The 17,611-nt window shown below is 34.9% G+C and overlaps 1 protein-coding gene across 19 annotated transcripts in view; it reads left to right on the forward strand.

Annotated features, from left to right (window-relative positions):
- The window catches only part of LOC567670 (probable E3 ubiquitin-protein ligase HERC1), a 167,731-nt gene that overhangs the window by 134,547 nt on the left and 15,573 nt on the right, over nucleotides 1-17,611 (forward strand). For all 19 annotated transcript variants that reach the window (XM_073935797.1, XM_073935798.1, XM_073935784.1 and 16 more), the window contains exons 62-71: nucleotides 305-370; nucleotides 2,445-2,570; nucleotides 5,751-5,889; nucleotides 7,549-7,730; nucleotides 7,814-7,969; nucleotides 10,537-10,659; nucleotides 10,753-10,855; nucleotides 13,243-13,412; nucleotides 13,830-13,968; nucleotides 15,607-15,773. In XM_073935797.1, the coding sequence (XP_073791898.1) occupies nucleotides 305-370; nucleotides 2,445-2,570; nucleotides 5,751-5,889; nucleotides 7,549-7,730; nucleotides 7,814-7,969; nucleotides 10,537-10,659; nucleotides 10,753-10,855; nucleotides 13,243-13,412; nucleotides 13,830-13,968; nucleotides 15,607-15,773 (1,371 nt within the window). The remainder of the gene's footprint in view (nucleotides 1-304; nucleotides 371-2,444; nucleotides 2,571-5,750; nucleotides 5,890-7,548; nucleotides 7,731-7,813; nucleotides 7,970-10,536; nucleotides 10,660-10,752; nucleotides 10,856-13,242; nucleotides 13,413-13,829; nucleotides 13,969-15,606; nucleotides 15,774-17,611) is intronic.

Raw genomic sequence — 17,611 nt, forward strand, 5'->3', positions numbered from 1 at the left:
AAAAAAAAATATTACAAATATATATATATATATATATATATATATATATATATATATATATATATATATATATATATATATATATATATAGTAATATATATATATATAGTAATATATATATATTACTTATACTTGTAATATAATATATATAATGTTTGTTTGTTTTTGTTTTTTTAAAGATTTACTTATTATTAATCTTGTAACTAAGTATATTGTTAGAATTCAGTATTTTACCAAAGCACAGGAAGTTAAAAAGGTCATTTCGCTATGAGAGTTTATGCTCCAGTCCTCCTTCTCCTTCCAGGACAACAGTAAATGGACCTTCATGATGGATGAGCAGCTCATGTCGTGGGCGACTAGCAGGCCTGAAGTAAGTCTGTGTGTTTCTGAATGTGTGTGTGTGTGTGTGTGTATGTGTGTGTGTGAGCGTGAGCTTTAGCAGATATCCGAACATCCAGATCGTCTCTCAGTGGCCTCATCCGTCTCTGTCAGTAGAGCTCCTGTGTTCTGCATTGTTCTTTCAGATTTTTATCTCTCTTCACATGCTTTTATTCATTCAGCTTTTATAAATTACTGCGCACAAACCCCTACCAGCTCCAGACACACAAAAACCTGTCTCTGCCTAAAATAAAACCATTTCTTCTTCATTGAAAGCATATTTGTGTGCCTGTTTTACTTTGTGCTTATTGAATTGACTGTGTAACATAGATTTTGGACTTTTTTTTGCTTCAGTACTTTGAAATTATACATTACATTAAAAGTAATAGTTGTAATAGGGTATATGCCGAGCTAGTGCTGTTCCCATGCTGATACACTTCCTGTGACCTGTTATTGTGAACTTTTTTTCCATTTTATACAGTCCATCCTTATACAGCATCGATGTTGTAATGTCATTAAAATACATTCAGTTAACTTTAGCATTTATTTAGTTGCTCAAGCGTAAAACGAGACAAAAAGCTGTTTACTCGCACGCGTCCGTCGGAATCGCAGAAGCTCCTTTGAATATACTGGGGTAAAATAAATGCTCATATTATAAAGATATGGCGGGGGAAATGTAATTTAATACAGTGCTTCTTGTACAATCTGAGACCCACTTTAAATCGGATATCACTCAGCTAGTGGAGATCGCTGATTTTTAAAGAAAACAGACCTTAAACGCACCGGATTTTGCATTAGCATTCAATTCGCCGGAAGCGCTTAACCCAGGTTACTGGCAAATTAAAAGTCCTATTAGCATGCTTCGGCATATACCCCATGGGCCATGTGATATTAATCATCCATGTTAATGCCATACAAGCATTTATGAAATATGCCACTTAGTTCAGGAGTCCAAAATCATTTGCTTTGTGTTATAGTCTGATTAATAAAGTTACAGTTGTTTACTGTAAATTTATTAACCAGACTATAACACAAAGCAAATGATTGTAATTTAAGAAATGTATATTTAAATATATATGGTATTATATAGTGACACTGCCATACAAGCAAATTTTGTTTTCCCCAAGTATAAGCATGTGATAAATTTAGTTTGTTCATCAGCTGTTCAATAAAATATAAATTATTATTGAATGAGTTATATTTTAAACGCAAGTCTTTATGTAGACCAACATTTGCATTCATATCCATATTATGTTTTTTTTTTTTTTTTTTACAGAGAAATATGATCATACATGATTTACCTGATTACATACTACATTATATTCTACTTTTTTATCTCTATTTTATTCTTTTTTTTCTGGCATAAAAATTCCCCTAATCCTCTTTGTAAAAACCTTCAACTCTAATTTGTCAAAAAAAAAAACAATATATTTGAACCTTGTCATCCAATGTTCAGATTTGTTTTTAATTTTTGCAAATTATTCATTCATTCGTTTTCTTTTCGGCTTAGTCCCTTTATTAATACGGGGTCGCCACAGTGGAATGAACCACCAACTTATCCAGCACATGTTTAACGCAGCGGATGCCCTTCCAGCTGTCACCCATCTCTGGGAAACATCCGTACACACCCATTCACACTCATACACTATGGACAATTTTAGCCTACCCAATTTACCTGTACCACATGTCTTTGGACTGTGGGGGAAACCGGAGCACCCAGAGGAAACCCATGCGAACGCAGGGAGAACATGCAAACTCCACACAGAAACGCCAACTGACCCAGCGGAGGCTTGAACCAGCGACCTTCTTACTGTGAGGCGACTGCACTACCTACTGCGCCACTTTCCAAATTAATGTATATTTAGTAAAATAATGTCATGTCTGCAATTTTAAACATACAATTTTAGAAAGCTTGTAATTTAATTTAATAAAAAAAGGTTTGCAGTTCTTAATGTAATCAACCATGCTAGCTAGTTTATTTAGCCCATTAACCTGCAGTGTCTTGCCTGAATAGACTGTGCTTCAACTATTTCATTCTAATCAGATTGTGCTTGTGTGTTGGACAGGACTGGCAGCAGGGCGGTAAAAGTGAGGTGTACCTGTGGGGTAACGGCCGCCATGGGCAGCTGGCGGATGCTGGAACCAGTGCATCTGTGCCCACACTGGCACCCTCACTCTCTCAGACACAACAGGTGGAGTACCAACATTAAAATTCAGCTCATCTCTATTTCTATAGCTTTTTTTTTTCAAAATAGATTGTGTCAAAATGAGAACAAAAAGCCATAATGATCATTCAAATCATGGAGCATTCCAGCAAATCAGGCAGGCAGGAGAATAGTGGTAGAATGCTACAACTACTTCTTGGTAGTTGGCATTCTGAACACTCTCGTTTTCGACACACTAGAAGACAACAAATGAAAATGTTTAAGTAAAATTACTTAAGTAAAATGCACTTAATTTAGATAATCTTAGGAGAAAAGATTAAATATCTAATATAATTTTCTAATAAAGAAATTCCATCTTGACTTAAGATAATATGAAATATAAATAAATACTTGGCAAGAAAAGCATTTTTGAAATCTTTAAGAATTTATAAAATATTTAAACATCTTCTGCACCTTAAAAAGATTGCAGAGAAAGAAACCCTGGGTTTACTGAAGAAAACCTGCTCTTCATAGAGTAAGTTACCATGGTAAAGTTGCCTTGCCTCCCTAACAGGGTTTGACATACCTCCCATTTTGAAAGGGAAAACCCAGTTTTCCTCATTTCAGGGTTAACATGCTTGAGTTTTCACTTTCTGTCTTCAGATTTTCTGACCAATCAAATGCTCTCTAGTATCTAAAGTCTCCGCCCTCTACAAGCACCTAAAGCTGTGACTGGAATAGGTCATTTATTCACACGTAACAGAGCTTTTAATTCGCACAGAGTGTTTTGTAAACACTTGCAAATATTAAAAAATAATAAACAGCCAGCTTGGTGTTAATCCGAACTTCTTCACATTTATTAGTCATAACGATGCTCTGAGGAACCCCAATATCCGGGATACGGAAACGCACTGTGCGCACATACACTCAATTATCTGTAGAAAGCCTTTAGGGGGAGAATGCATACAGACAAATAGGACATTCAAAATTAAGTCTGTTTCTCATGATTACAGTTTTCTGTGTAACGAATGGCTCATAGCATGCTATATAAGAGAGAAAGTGATTCATACAGGGAAAATGTGCTTTACATTGGGTAATAGAAGTCTGACTTTGTGATGCCGCAGACCACAAATGGGATCAAACCTGGTTGCACTGAATGATGTACAGTCACTGGCCATTTTATTAGGTGTACCTGTGCAACTGCTCGTTTACGCAAATTTCTAATCAGCCAATCACATGGCAGCAACTCAATGCATTTAGGCGTGTAGACATTGTCAAGATGATCTGCTGCCGTTCAAAGCGAGCATAAGAATGGGGAGAAAAGGTGATTTAAGTGACTTTGAATGTGGCATGGTTGTCGGTTCTAGACAGGCTGTTCTGAGTATTTCAGAAACTGCTGATCTTCTGGGATTTTTACACATAACCATCTCTCAGAGTTTACAGATAATGGTCTAAAAAAAGAGAAGATAACAAGCATGGATCCATCCGGCTTTGTATCGACATTTCAGGCTGGTGGTGGTTGTGTAATGGTGTGGGAGATATTTTCTTGGCACACTTTGGGCCCTTTAGTACCAACTGAGCATCGTGTCAACACCACAACCTATCTGACTATTGTTGCTGACCATGTTCATCCCTTTATGACAACAGTGTACCCATCTTCTGATGCCTACTTCCAGCAAGATAACATGTCATGTCAGAAGGCGGGAATCATCTCAAACTGGTTTCTTGAACATGACAATGAGTTTACTGGACTCAAATGGCCATCACAGTCACCAGATCTCAATTCAATAGAGCAGCTTTGGGATGTGGTGGAGTGGGAGATTCACATCATGGCCGCAAAGGATCCACCAGTTGTGTTTTTAATTACCTGGGAAACGAAGAATGCATTTTGGGGCTGCATTTAAAGGCGCCTTCGAATTTTTTAAAAATGAGACAGCCTTCATCGTGCTGCAATGATGCAGCACCAGTGTTGCCAATGCCAACTTGGTAAATTTGTTGATAGATTTTGTTACTTTTCATTCTACCTCAGCAACATTTTTTAAAAAGCACCTAGCAACAAATTTAGCAATTTTTAACATTTATGTGGCTACTTATTTTTAAAAAGAGCGATGGCTGCAGGCTCCACTCAGTAGAGTAAATTGCTAGCTCAGATTGTTTTACATCACTGTTAATTTACTGATATTGGTTAACATGTATAATTGTTGGTACTTTAGGTAGCAATAAATTCCAATAGTGCTATAATTGTTGTCACTTTCACAAATGTGTTTATTTCCAAGCTAAAAAGAGTAAGTACACAAGCTGTGATTGTTTAAAAGAATGTAACCGTTCATTATCAGTGTTATATTTAAATATAAAAAGTTCTTATCAAAACGTGTTTGTATTACTCTTACAAATAGTCGACTATATTTTTCATACAAATCTAAATAGTTAATGCAACCAATTTATTGTGCATCTGGATGTAATATAATGCACGGCATCTCAGAGAGTAGAGACATGGCGGGCTTACGCTTGTCAGATATTATGTGATGATGTCACTTCTATGCAAATTAGTGTGTGATGTCATCTGGCAACATTTAGCTACTTTTTGGGCAGGCTTTTGCTACTTTTTATTGGAAATAGTTGGCAACACTGTGCAGCACCCTTCGAATGCATTCTTCGGATTGTGCAGTCTCTGAAATGAGACACAGCTATAATTTGAGAATTTAACTGAAAACAAACAACGAGTCTATTTTCAGATTTCAATTTTAGATTAGAAGAGCAAACACAAACTATTTTTTATTCTTAATGACATGCACAGATTAATTGTTAACCACAAAACTAGCAATGTGAGCTAACAAAATCCATATGGTTGGTTTTGATTTCATTTGTACTTCAACAGTTTCTTCTCGTCAGTGTCAGTATATTGTGCAGATGCATGAGCACTTTACACTAATGTATTTTTTTTTTTTTATGTGCGTACAAAAGCGTTCTCATGGCTTGATAATATTAAGATCGAACCACTGAAGGGGAAGGCATGTGGTTTGTTTTGAGGATTTTTTTTTTTTCTGGACTTTTGAATGCTATTGTCTGTGGAGGATGAGGGAGCTCTCAAATTTGACCTAAAATATTTAAATTTGACGAATGAATTTTTGTGGGTTTGGAATGACATGAAGGTTAGTGATTACTAGCATGCTACTCATAATGCTTTAAGTTAATATGTTGTGTTAAAGAGATGTGTGTTTCTCTCAGGTCGTGTGCGGTCAGAACTGCACGTTCCTGGTTCAGGCTAACGGGACGGTTCTAGCTGTTGGAGAGGGCAGTTATGGGCGGCTTGGACAGGGTAATTCAGATGACCTGTACACCCCTACTATCATCTCAGCTTTACAAGGTAATGCAAACCATTGCAGACTCATTTTCAGCACTGCACCAAAAATACTATGCAACAAATGCATGCGATTTGCTGAAGTTACAGCACTGATTGCTTTCAGTTTCAGGGGAATATAGAAACCTAAGTGGTGGAAATAGGATGCAGAACATCCTGAAATTTAAAGTTTGCTCTTTATATCAGTTTATACTGAGTGTTGTATAACGGCAATATAATAACTACATGAAAGTTGTATCTCTTTCATTGAGTAACTTGAGAACAAATGTGAATGAAGCATATAATCAATTGATTATTATTAGCGTTCAATGAAAAGTTGAAAAAAAAGAACGATACTTAAAAGGAAAAATAATTTAATAAAATTTTATTAATGTATTTTTTTATCAAGTTACTTTTTTATTGTATTTAAATAATGTAATAATATGTTAAATACTTTAAATTGTGCATATAATATTATAATATTAATATATAAAAATACATTTATATAGTGTGTGTATAGTAAATATAATAATGTTAGCATGGTCATGGTCTAAACATAATAATAATAAAAAATAAATAAAAATAATAAGAATAATAATAATAAGAAGAATTATTATTCTTATTATAATTATTATACTATAGTTTTAATCTAAAATTATTTACAATATAAATATATCATATAGTAAAGATAATAATTTAAGGATGGTCATGGTCATATAATAATAATAACAATAATAATAATAATAATAATAATACATTTCTTTATTTATTCTAAAATTCTCACCAGAATTTACCACTTCTACTATTATTATAATTCTTAAATGTAATAATAACAAATAATTAGTTTAATTAATGTTTTTTTTTTTTTTTAACACAGGCTCATTCTGAAAGCGTAGCCCTATATACATTACTGGAAGTTGCGAATTATGTAGCTAGGTGTCACGATTACCAACGATCATATCCCATAAGATCGCTGGTTTGCACTAACTATAACCATGGACTACACTTTCGCCTTGGATGGACTACATATTCATACATGCACTCCGGTCCTTTTTGCGCTTACCAGCTGACAATTTTCCTCCATATAGACGGCTTTTCTGCTGTTACTAGATTGTCAAGTACGTCAGCAGACTTGAGACAAGTCGACCACGACAACGGAGTTAAGTCTGGCGAATAACTGTTCAAGAAAGCGGGTAAGACAAAAACAGAAGCCAAAAAATAAAATAAACGAGTAAACAACAAGGTGAGAATGTGGTAAAATCTGAAACCGTGGTAAAATCAGGCAAGGGCTTTTTTTCAGGGAAGGAGGGTGGGTCAGTCAGTCAGTCGACAGCAGACTCTGGTGGATTTATGTGATAACAGCAGACGTAAATTTCACTCGTGAAAGAAATTTGAGTTCTGAAAAAGGGTACACATCGGCCTCTGGTGGATTTGCAAAAACAAAAACTTAAAAAAAAAACTTACCTCCTCAGACATATTTAACACTCTCCAGAAATGTATATAGAGGTACATTTTCAGAATGAGCCTGAGTTGTTTTTATTTTGTCATGCTTAAAACATAATAACAAAATACAACAGCAATAACTGCTATACAATAATAATAATAAAAAAAAAAATAATAATAATGGTAATATTTTGAAAACTATATGTTGTATCTGTTCCATTCAATTTTTGTTTCCCTCAATAGGTTATGTAGTGACGCAGCTGGTGACATCATACGGGTCAGACGGCCACTCACTGGCTCTCACTGAGACTGGAGAGGTGTTCAGCTGGGGCGACGGGGATTATGGGAAACTCGGCCATGGCAACAGTGAAAGACAAAGACGACCCAAACAGATCGAGGGTCTGCAGGGAGAGGAGGTGGTGCAGGTACAAAAATAATTATAAATTCACCAAAACACAGCGACACAATCAGCCGTTATTTAAATACATATTTTTTTCCCTGTTCAAAGCTGGCGTGTGGCTTCAAACACTCGGCCGTCGTCACAGCGGATGGAAAACTCTTCACTTTTGGCAGTGGAGACTCAGGGCGTTTGGGCCAGAGATCCACTTCCAACAAGATGATCCCGGAGAGAGTCACAGCACTGGATGGACATCACATTGGACAGGTGCTGTTGTCTTTTATAATGATCTGTGCATACACTGCAGAACAAAATGTTTGCATTCAGACTATTTATTTTCCTTTGTTTAACCTTTATAATGAACTTGTTGAACTATTAATTGAAAAAAAAATTGTGTTTTAAGGGTTACAACAAAACATTTATGACATTAAAAGTATGTGTTTTAAAAAATGTATTATTATCAATGTTAATAAAGTTACCATATATGGTTCTTTGTCCAATAATAATAATAACAACGCGTAATTATAATTAAAGGGTTTAAGTAAGCCTATTTACTTCATTAAAAATGCACTGTAAAAGCTGTAAACTTGTGAAATATTCAATTTAACACTGGATTTTTAGCATCCTTTCTAACAGTCTTTAATGTCACATATGCGTTTAGAAATATATAATCTGTTAAATAAAGATAATCTGCTGCTCATAGCACATTTATTATTATTATAATTATTATTCATGTATTTATTTATTTATTGTTTATTATTATTGTTATTATTATTATTATTATTATTGTTATTATTATTATTATTATTATTATTATTATTATTATTATTATTATTATTATTATTATTATTATTATTATTATTGGTGGTGGTAGTAGTAGTAGTGATAGTAGTAGTAGTCATAGTCCGTGCTTAATTTATAAATTGCGAGATCTTAAAACAGATCTGGATAACTGGGGAGGGGAAAGTGAAAAGGGTTGGGGAGTCGTGCTAGAAAGTGAAGAATGGGTGAGGAGTGGGATCGGTAAAATGAGGTGCCCTGGTCGTCAAGGTCATAGTAGTCATAGTAGTCGTAGTCGTAGAAGTAGTAGTAGTAATTGTAGTCGTGGTGGTAATAATACAAACAATGTAATAATACAAACTGCTTCATATTTTCACAAAAAAAAGTCAGAGTGCCATTGAAAAGTGCTGTAAAAATATTTTGCTTGATTTGCTTAAAAATGATTTGATTTCATTCATCATGGTTATTTTATTTTGTTCAGGAGTGAAAGTAAAAGAACATTTATAATATTAAAGTTTCATTATAAATGGATCTTATAATGCTTTCACACCTGTAGACCGATTTTTATTCTGAAACAGGGATTAAAATTATTACAATGTTGCTTTTTTTCATGGTGTGGTTCGTTTTCCCATGGCAAAGTTTCTAAATGGACCAAAAATTTAAAACCAAGTCGCGTGCTAGTAAACTGTCTTCACATTGGTCGGAGTTTGCTTTATTTTGCTGGATTTATATGTTGTTATATTCATTTATGGCCATGAGAAAGGAGGCATGAAGCGAGAAGGTGCGCTTTAATTTTAATTAGTGATACCAGCAGACGCAGTCATCTCCAAATATAAATGAGAGGTAAGAATTTCTCATTGTCAAGTGTTGTGAAATATATATTTATTATGAATCAGACGTGGAGTTAACCAAAAAGTTACAAATATATATAAAAAAACAACGCAATGCGCTGCTACAACCTTACAGGGGCAATTTACAAGTACACAGTTTTAAACCCAAAGAACTTACCTTTTCCTGATTGGACTACAAACCCAAAGCCGCTCCAACAAACATCTCCGCCTCCTTGTCTCTCCCACTTATTACACAAACAAATACCTATTACGAAAGCCAAAGATCAAATCAACTAAATTTAAATTAGACGAGCCCCCATATGTTACACCTGGCTCAGGGATGTAACATAGTAAGGGAGATGACAAGGAGAAGTATAATCAAAAAGAAGATTGATTTAACTCAATTTAAATTTTATAATCAAAATATCAGTATCAGTATGTTCAATCAGTGTGAAATGCAAGTGAATGGATGCGGTAAATGTTGTCAGTGATAGTGTATGGATGCGAAACAAAGCATAATGCCCAAATTGGAGCGCAGCTCTGGCCAACTGCCAAGTGAATGTACAGCGCTGACCAGCGTCAGGTGCGCTGAAGGCACGCCCCCAATCTAGAATCAAAATCAAACACATAGAAACACAACAATACAGTCCTAATATATATATATATATATATATATATATATATATATATATATATATATATATATATATATATATATATAATAGTTCAGTTAGGCAGCATGCTTTCACTTTCATATTCAACATAAAACACACTTTTACAGGTAGGAACAACATCTCGCCCTACTCATCATTCTCTCTTCTTATAGCCATATATATACAGTATGTCTATTGCATATCCATAATACAATTTGATAATAGCCACTGTGATAAAGTTGGTTTTTCGTTGGATTGTATTGCTTTCTAACTACAATCGAACCATTACAGAGTTTGTTTCAACAGAGCCGAGACCACCTCATTCAGGCGGTCTCGGACCGATTGTTTTGGCATGGATCAGAGCGTGATTGCAGGTTTCACATATGATCAAACGAACCACGCTAGGGGGGCAAATGTGCCAGGTGCTGAAACAAATGTCTATGTGTAAAGGCACCCTTACTTATCCTAATGTACAATAATGTATCTTACGATGCTACATTTTTGACCAGTAGTGAATGCGACCTTTAATCAATGTCTGATGCTTGCGGTTGACATTTCTTCTTGTGCTCAGGTGTCATGTGGCATCAATCACACTCTGGTCCTGTCATCAGATGGCCTGACCGTCTGGGCTTTTGGAGACGGTGATTATGGTAAACTGGGTATTGGACCATGTACAGTGAAGTGCTACCCACAGGTACAGTCTTACTGTATCGGATGCAGATCAATTTAATTAGACTGAGTTTATTTTAGCGTTGGCCAACTGTCCTGTTTTTCTGTTTGCTGGCAGAAAGTAGAGTCTCTTTGCAATAAAGGCATCAAAAAAGTTGGATGTGGAACGCATTTCTCAGTGGTTCTAGCCAAGGACGGTCACATCTACACATTTGGCCAAGGTAAATCCTTCAGTAATTACCCTCACCCAAATGCATTTTTCTGTAGCGGTAGAATCACTTACTGGTATTCTGCTTTAATTCTAGTCTAGTTAGGGTATTTTCATAATTCTAGCATAAAGTCAGCCTCTGGTTGAAAGCTGGATATGCCATTTTTGGCCTATACATTTCCATGGCTGAATATTTGGTGCATCTCTACTGAAAAGTGGTCGAGAAGTGAAACTAAAAATGTCGTTTTAAAGGCATATTTGAGTCAGTAGCTATGCTTCCACCAGCCTCTTTTTTTGTGTATTTTGGATTATAGCATAAAAAAATGCTTGATGGAAATGCCAAGATGCGCATATATTTGGAAAATCTGAGTAGGATGAAAGTTTTATTCGTTAAGAAAAAATGCACATAGACTACAATAAAACACTTTTACCCGTTAAACTTCAGTATGTGCATTAAAAAAGAAAAAAAAAACTATAGAAAAATGTGTGCAATAGACAAACCAGCAGGCAGACTACATTGTAAAACATCTCAAAGGTTATTTTAAAAAATTAATTTGTGCAAAAAAATGTTATTCGCATCTTTCTACTGAAACAAAGCTAGTGTAAATGTATTTTAGTGTATGTCTTCCACTTTTGCTTTCTGAAGGTATTGCAACAATTGCAGCCTGAAACAACTGTAGTAATCAAAGAATGATAAAAAAAATAAAAAAAAAATAAAAATAAATAAATAAATATATATTTATATTTATAATATATATATATATATATATATATATATATATATATATATATATATATATATATATATATATATATATATATATATATATATATAAAAACCATTTAGTTATTTTTTGTGTTTTCTGTGGATTTTCTGTTTTCTGCGATTCATCGAAAAACAATATTTATGTATATTTTATTGGTAAAATAAAATTTCAGAAATACAGTTACGTGTTTGAAAGAAGTCCTTCTGTGAGATGTTTCTGTAGTCGTTTGGTTATTCGTAGGCCCACACAGAATCTGCGCTTGCTCAGCCCATCATTGATTCTGTTTATTTATTTGTGTAAATGTGTGTAAATTTCTATTTATTCAGTTTTTAAATTAATTTCAGTATTATTATTGACTAATATGAAAATATTTATATGATTTATTTACAATACAGTTTGTAAAGTAATATTTTCTGTCTTTTAGTAGTTATATTATATGGAAGATTTGATTTGTTTACCATATAAAGTGGATCTAATTGGATTTGCATTGTAAACATTAAATACAAGTTGAAAAGGTATTTCTTTTTAGCTCATATATTAAGGTCTTTGTGACGATATTCCCAAAATCATTCTGCATAAATCCGCAGATTTTTAACAAAAAATAGCAAAAAGATGTCCGCAGATTCCGCCTGGCCCTAGTTATTAGTCTTGCTGAATCAATAAAAAAAGTTAAATATCCTGTTTATTTAGAAACGCTATGGGGAGTTCCTCGGTTTCTACTTTGTGGGTATTTGCAGTTACTGAGATTTACTACTGATCACTAGGGCCAGACAGAATCCACAGACTTGCACTATTTCTGCAGAGAATTTAGCAAAAAAAAATCTGTGGATTGATGTGGACTGATAGTGGGAGTATCATAAGTAAAAACTTAATATATGAAATATAAAACAACAACTTTTTAACTTTTATTTAATATTTACAATGCAAATTCAATTAGATCCACTTTTTTGGTAAACAAAGCAAGTCTCTCATATAACATATCTACTTAAAGACAGAAATATTACTTTACAAACTGTCTTCTTCTTCTTCTTCTTCTTTGGCCTTAGTCCCATATGGTTGCGGGGTCGACTCTTTGGAACAAGCCATTTTAGACTTGTCCATATGATAACTACATTTTTACACATTCTGCCTGGCCTGTCGTCAGGGCCTGTCACCCTCATACACTATGGACAATTTAGCCTACCCAATTCACCTGCAGCATGTCTTTGGACTGTGGGGGAAACCGGAGCACCCGGAGGAAACCCATGCGAAGGCAGGGAGAACATGCAAACTCCTCACAAAAATTACTTCACAAACTGTATTGTAAATAATCATATGAACATTTTCATATTAGTCAATATTACTGGAATTAATGTACACACAGTTACACAAGTAAATAAATAGACTCAATGATGGGCTAAAAATATGCAGATTTATGCGCATACAGATTCCATGTGAACCTACTGATCACATTTCGCTGTCTACTGATCATTGAGTTACTCCCAGCTTTGCTTCATTGTTTGCAAATTAATTTCGATTTATCGCACAGCAGTCCAAGTTCACATGAAACATGTTTTGTTTTGGTCACAAAAGCTGACTTTCACTGTGCACTTTGGTGATGTTCTGACAGCTCATAGTGTTTGTGTTTTCCCAGAGCGCCTCATTGGTCTACCCGATGCCATGCTGAAGAATCACAACCGGCCACAAATCATTCCGGCTCTGGAGGGAGTGTTCATTGAGGACATCGCTGTGGGCTGTGAACACATCCTGGCTTTGTCCAACACTGGAGACGTGTATGCCTGGGGCTGCAACTGCGAGGCCCAGGTATGGCTGTCTGATGATTGATTTACTTAGAAATGATTGCAATTAGGGTCCATTTATCATCTTTTTTGTGTACTTCAGTATTTAAAGAATTGTTAGGAATAATTTGATGAACTGGATCTTTTTTAAGTATGCACATTTGAATTTTAAAGTTATTTATTGCATTCAGTAAATGGCTAAAAGAATCAAAACATAATGGCCTAAAACAGAAAATGGCGCACACACACAGACTGTAGGATATTTGCATAGCACAGTGTTTCTCAATCCTGGTCCTCACAATTCTCCCCTCTCAACAATAAGATGACATTTATTAATTACGACATGTTTGGGTACAGTCAGCTGTTTTTGTGTTTTCTTTGGATATCTGTGGATTTGGAGGAATGTGTAGTTTGATCTTTTGTCTACTTTTGTGTATTACAGCTGGGTCTGGGCCACTCCAATCCAGTCAAAGAGCCCATTCTGGTCACAACTTTGCAGGGCAAGAACATTAGGCAGATTTCTGCTGGTCGCTGCCATTCATCAGCCTGGACCACACCGGCTCTGTCCACCAGAGCTTCAGGTACACTTTATACACCCTGTTTATGATTTCTATGAAGATTAGTTTGGTTCAGTTCAATCATAAATCATTCTCAGTTTTGAATATATTCGACTAAAGCCAGTACAGAGAGGCCTAAATAAAAAAATGAAAAAAGATAGGAGCATGTTTGGAGCACAAAAACAATGTGGTTCCAATTTCTGGCCAATCAATTGGTGTATTTCAAACTTGATTGGATGACATTTAAATTGTAAAGAAGAAAGCGAGCTTCCTTACTGGTACACAGAAGAATCACTGAATAAAAAAGTTAAATAAAATACTTGTTGAAAACACTTTTAGCACATCGGAGTGGGTCCCACCAATCAATGCAGCATACAATCACACCGGTGTGATTAGAAAGTTCAACTAATAACATTTATTTTTAGGTTTCAGACATTTAACATAACATGTATGAAAAATGCTCAGTGGCGTCTATGGAGAAGGCCATAATCAGTTATTTACATTAGATACAGACCGATTAAGTAAGTAAAACGTGCACTCTATTTTACTCCGTTTAACAGACACTTACTTTCATAACAGAGTGAAACTTTAGAGAAACCGCAGAGAAGGCCACAAGGTGGCTGTGGATTAAGAGGGCAGATCCGTGGACTGCTGTTGGGACACAAGTCGGGACTTGATCAACCCCGGCTGGGTCACCTGGGTGAGAGTGTATGATGTTGAGAGACCCGAAACACTCAATGATCCCAGGATACATCACTGATGATGTGTCCCAAATGCATCCATGAGATGTTTCTTGCATAAAAAAACTTTATAATTTATGTGTGCTTGGAAGGCATTTTAAGTAAGTGTAAAGCATTCATGCACAATAAAGTAAAACATTTGTAACTTTAATAAGGAATAATTTCACTAAATTAATAAAACAATGAAGACTATACAGTGTTATTTTACATTTCTGTATCTGAATACTGTTTGACTCCCTGAAAAACCATAAAGCACTGTTTATTTTTATGTTTTATGTTTATTATTACTCTTTGCTCTATCGTAATTATTCCTGCTTGCAATTATTTATTTTTTATCTTTTATTCATGATTCACACCCTTACTAAATCAACCCAACCAAAATTCTAAATTATTATTTTTTTTGAAAACTGAGATCAGTACTGTTTTGATTTAGCCTTTAAAAGTACAGCACATTTTAATTGAATGATTTCCATTTTTTATTTACCTGTATGCTCAGTGCAGTGTTATTGTGCAAACTGTATTTACAGTGTTTAAAGAAGTGTTCGACAACAATAAATATTCTTATTAGTAATAAAACTGCCGCTTTTATTAACAGAGCTGAATAATTAGGCTTGCAATGTTACTGCATTTTAATGCTGGTACTTGGAGAGACAAATGTTTTCTGAGGTGCTACCTGGTGTATCAATGTTTGAGAACCACTCGGTTAATGTATTTGTTGTGTAATATCTTTGTATAAAGAAAAAAAAAACGTATACTAAAAACACTAATAACTCCAAACTCACATTATCTGATGCACTTTTTTGATACAAGTCAGTTGCAGCATCCAGGATAATCACAAAGAGTATTTAGGTGAACAATACACACATGTCAAAACACGTCCAGTGTGAATAAACAGCAACATCACTGATTCTGTGTTTTGCAGGTTGTTCAGGGATTCAGCTGGGTTTGCCCCAGTCTGTGCCTCCACAGTATAACGCCCTTAAAGACTGCAGTCCTGAAGTCCTAAACACCCGTCTCCGAGTGCTCTACCACTTCTCTGATCTCATGTACAAGTCCTGGAGGCTTCTGAACCTTGATCCTCGCAGCCAGGTACACCCCATCAATAATGAAAAACACAGCACACTCCATTGTAAATATTAGAGAAGATGGCTGGGAAAAGAAAGTTTATTGTATAACCTTTAGATCTTTTGCTCTCAATATATATACGAGCAAAATGTTTTTGGAGTATAGTTTTTAGTACCACCTGGGAACAGGATATTGTTGAACCATCAGCTTCAGTTTCAGGGCTATAAATATGAGGAAACACAAAGACCAAAGTCATTCAGTCATTCATCACGATGGGAAGGACCATGCAACAGAGCTGTGATTTGCAGTAAAAGGTTGTTGAACTTCACAGAATGGGAAGTGGCTATTAGAAAATGGCAAAAAACACTGAACAATGTCGATTTTCAACATCAGAGCAACAGTTAATAAATTCCAGTCAACCCCAAAGGTCTTTTCACATAGAGTCTGAAATTTTATGCTATTTCATATGCAGTTTTTTGGTTTGTATTTGTTATTCTTAACATTTGTAACACATAAAAACCTTGCATACCGAGACACAATGTGTATTAATGAATCTGGTGTGGAATAAAATTGCGACAGATGCAAAAAAACGAAGGCAAAAACTATCTAATATTTTTTTTAATGATGGGCGACATTTTTGAAGGCGGTGTTTAAATGTGTTTGAGGTCGAATTTACTTTTTTTTGTGACAAACAATTTCATTAAAATGTTCAACCGCAAAAAACCTTGCACACTGGTCTCTGCAAGGTCTGTGTGAGTCTGATGCAAATTAAAAAAAATGATACAGAAAAAGCATGTTACAAATGCAAGGAAAGTAACTAGGAAAAAAGGAATTGAGGAAATGATATGATGGAGGAGTTTCAGATGCAGTGAGTAAATGTGATTGACAATGTGAAGTGGAATTAACTTTTTATGTCAGCCTCTGGGTGCTATGAACTTAATCGTTACACAGCGGACAAAATAAGGACCATTTGTCTCAGAAAACATATTTCTTAAGGTGCTTTTGACTTGAAATTGTTCCCGGATGTTGGTAACAACAACTAAAGAAATCCATAAATGCAAAGAAAACAAATCTAATTAATTTACAAATAAAGTTATATATGTGTAATAAAATGAAATTACGCAGGAAAAATGTATTGAACACATGAAGAACAGAAGGTGTGAAAAGGCAGTGAAAGTCCAGAAAGCAGCTGAAATCTCCCAGTATTTCTTCAGCAAACCGCTGCCCTTCGCCAGTGTAAATTAATATTAGTTGCTTCAATCCAACATCTACATTACCAGGATGATAAAGATGTAACCAGGGTAGACATTTCAACAAGACAATGATCCAAAACACAGCCAAGAAAACTCAAATGCTTTCAGAGAAAGGAAATCAAGCTGTAGAATGGCCCAGCCAATCACCTGACTTGAATCCAATAGAAAATACAAATTAAAGATCAGATTTGACAGACGGGACCCACAGAACCAAGATATAAGAATCAAGATATTTACACTTCGTTAAAGTCTGAGAAAAACTCATACATGAGAAATGCATTTGACTTCATTCTTCAAATGAGAGGCATCTTTAGGCTGCCCTCACCAAAAAGCCTTTTATATAAAGTAAACTTTATTATTATTTTTTGTATTGTTTGAGTTTTTACCAAAGTCTGGTTCAATTGCACGTCAACATTTCCTTTAAGAATATTATTACCAGGAAAAAACATGTGTCCAAAACTTATTTTCCTTGCTGTAAATCTGGAAGAGGACGTCATACCTGTCAATATTAGGATGTGAAAATAAGGGATTTGCCCACTATAATAAGGGTGTGATTCTTCACTGTATAACTTACACATTCTGATTAAAGAGCAACGAATGAATCTGAAG

This window comes from Danio rerio, chromosome 21 (assembly GCF_049306965.1).
Source record: "Danio rerio strain Tuebingen ecotype United States chromosome 21, GRCz12tu, whole genome shotgun sequence".
NCBI classification, from domain to species: domain Eukaryota; kingdom Metazoa; phylum Chordata; class Actinopteri; order Cypriniformes; family Danionidae; genus Danio; species Danio rerio.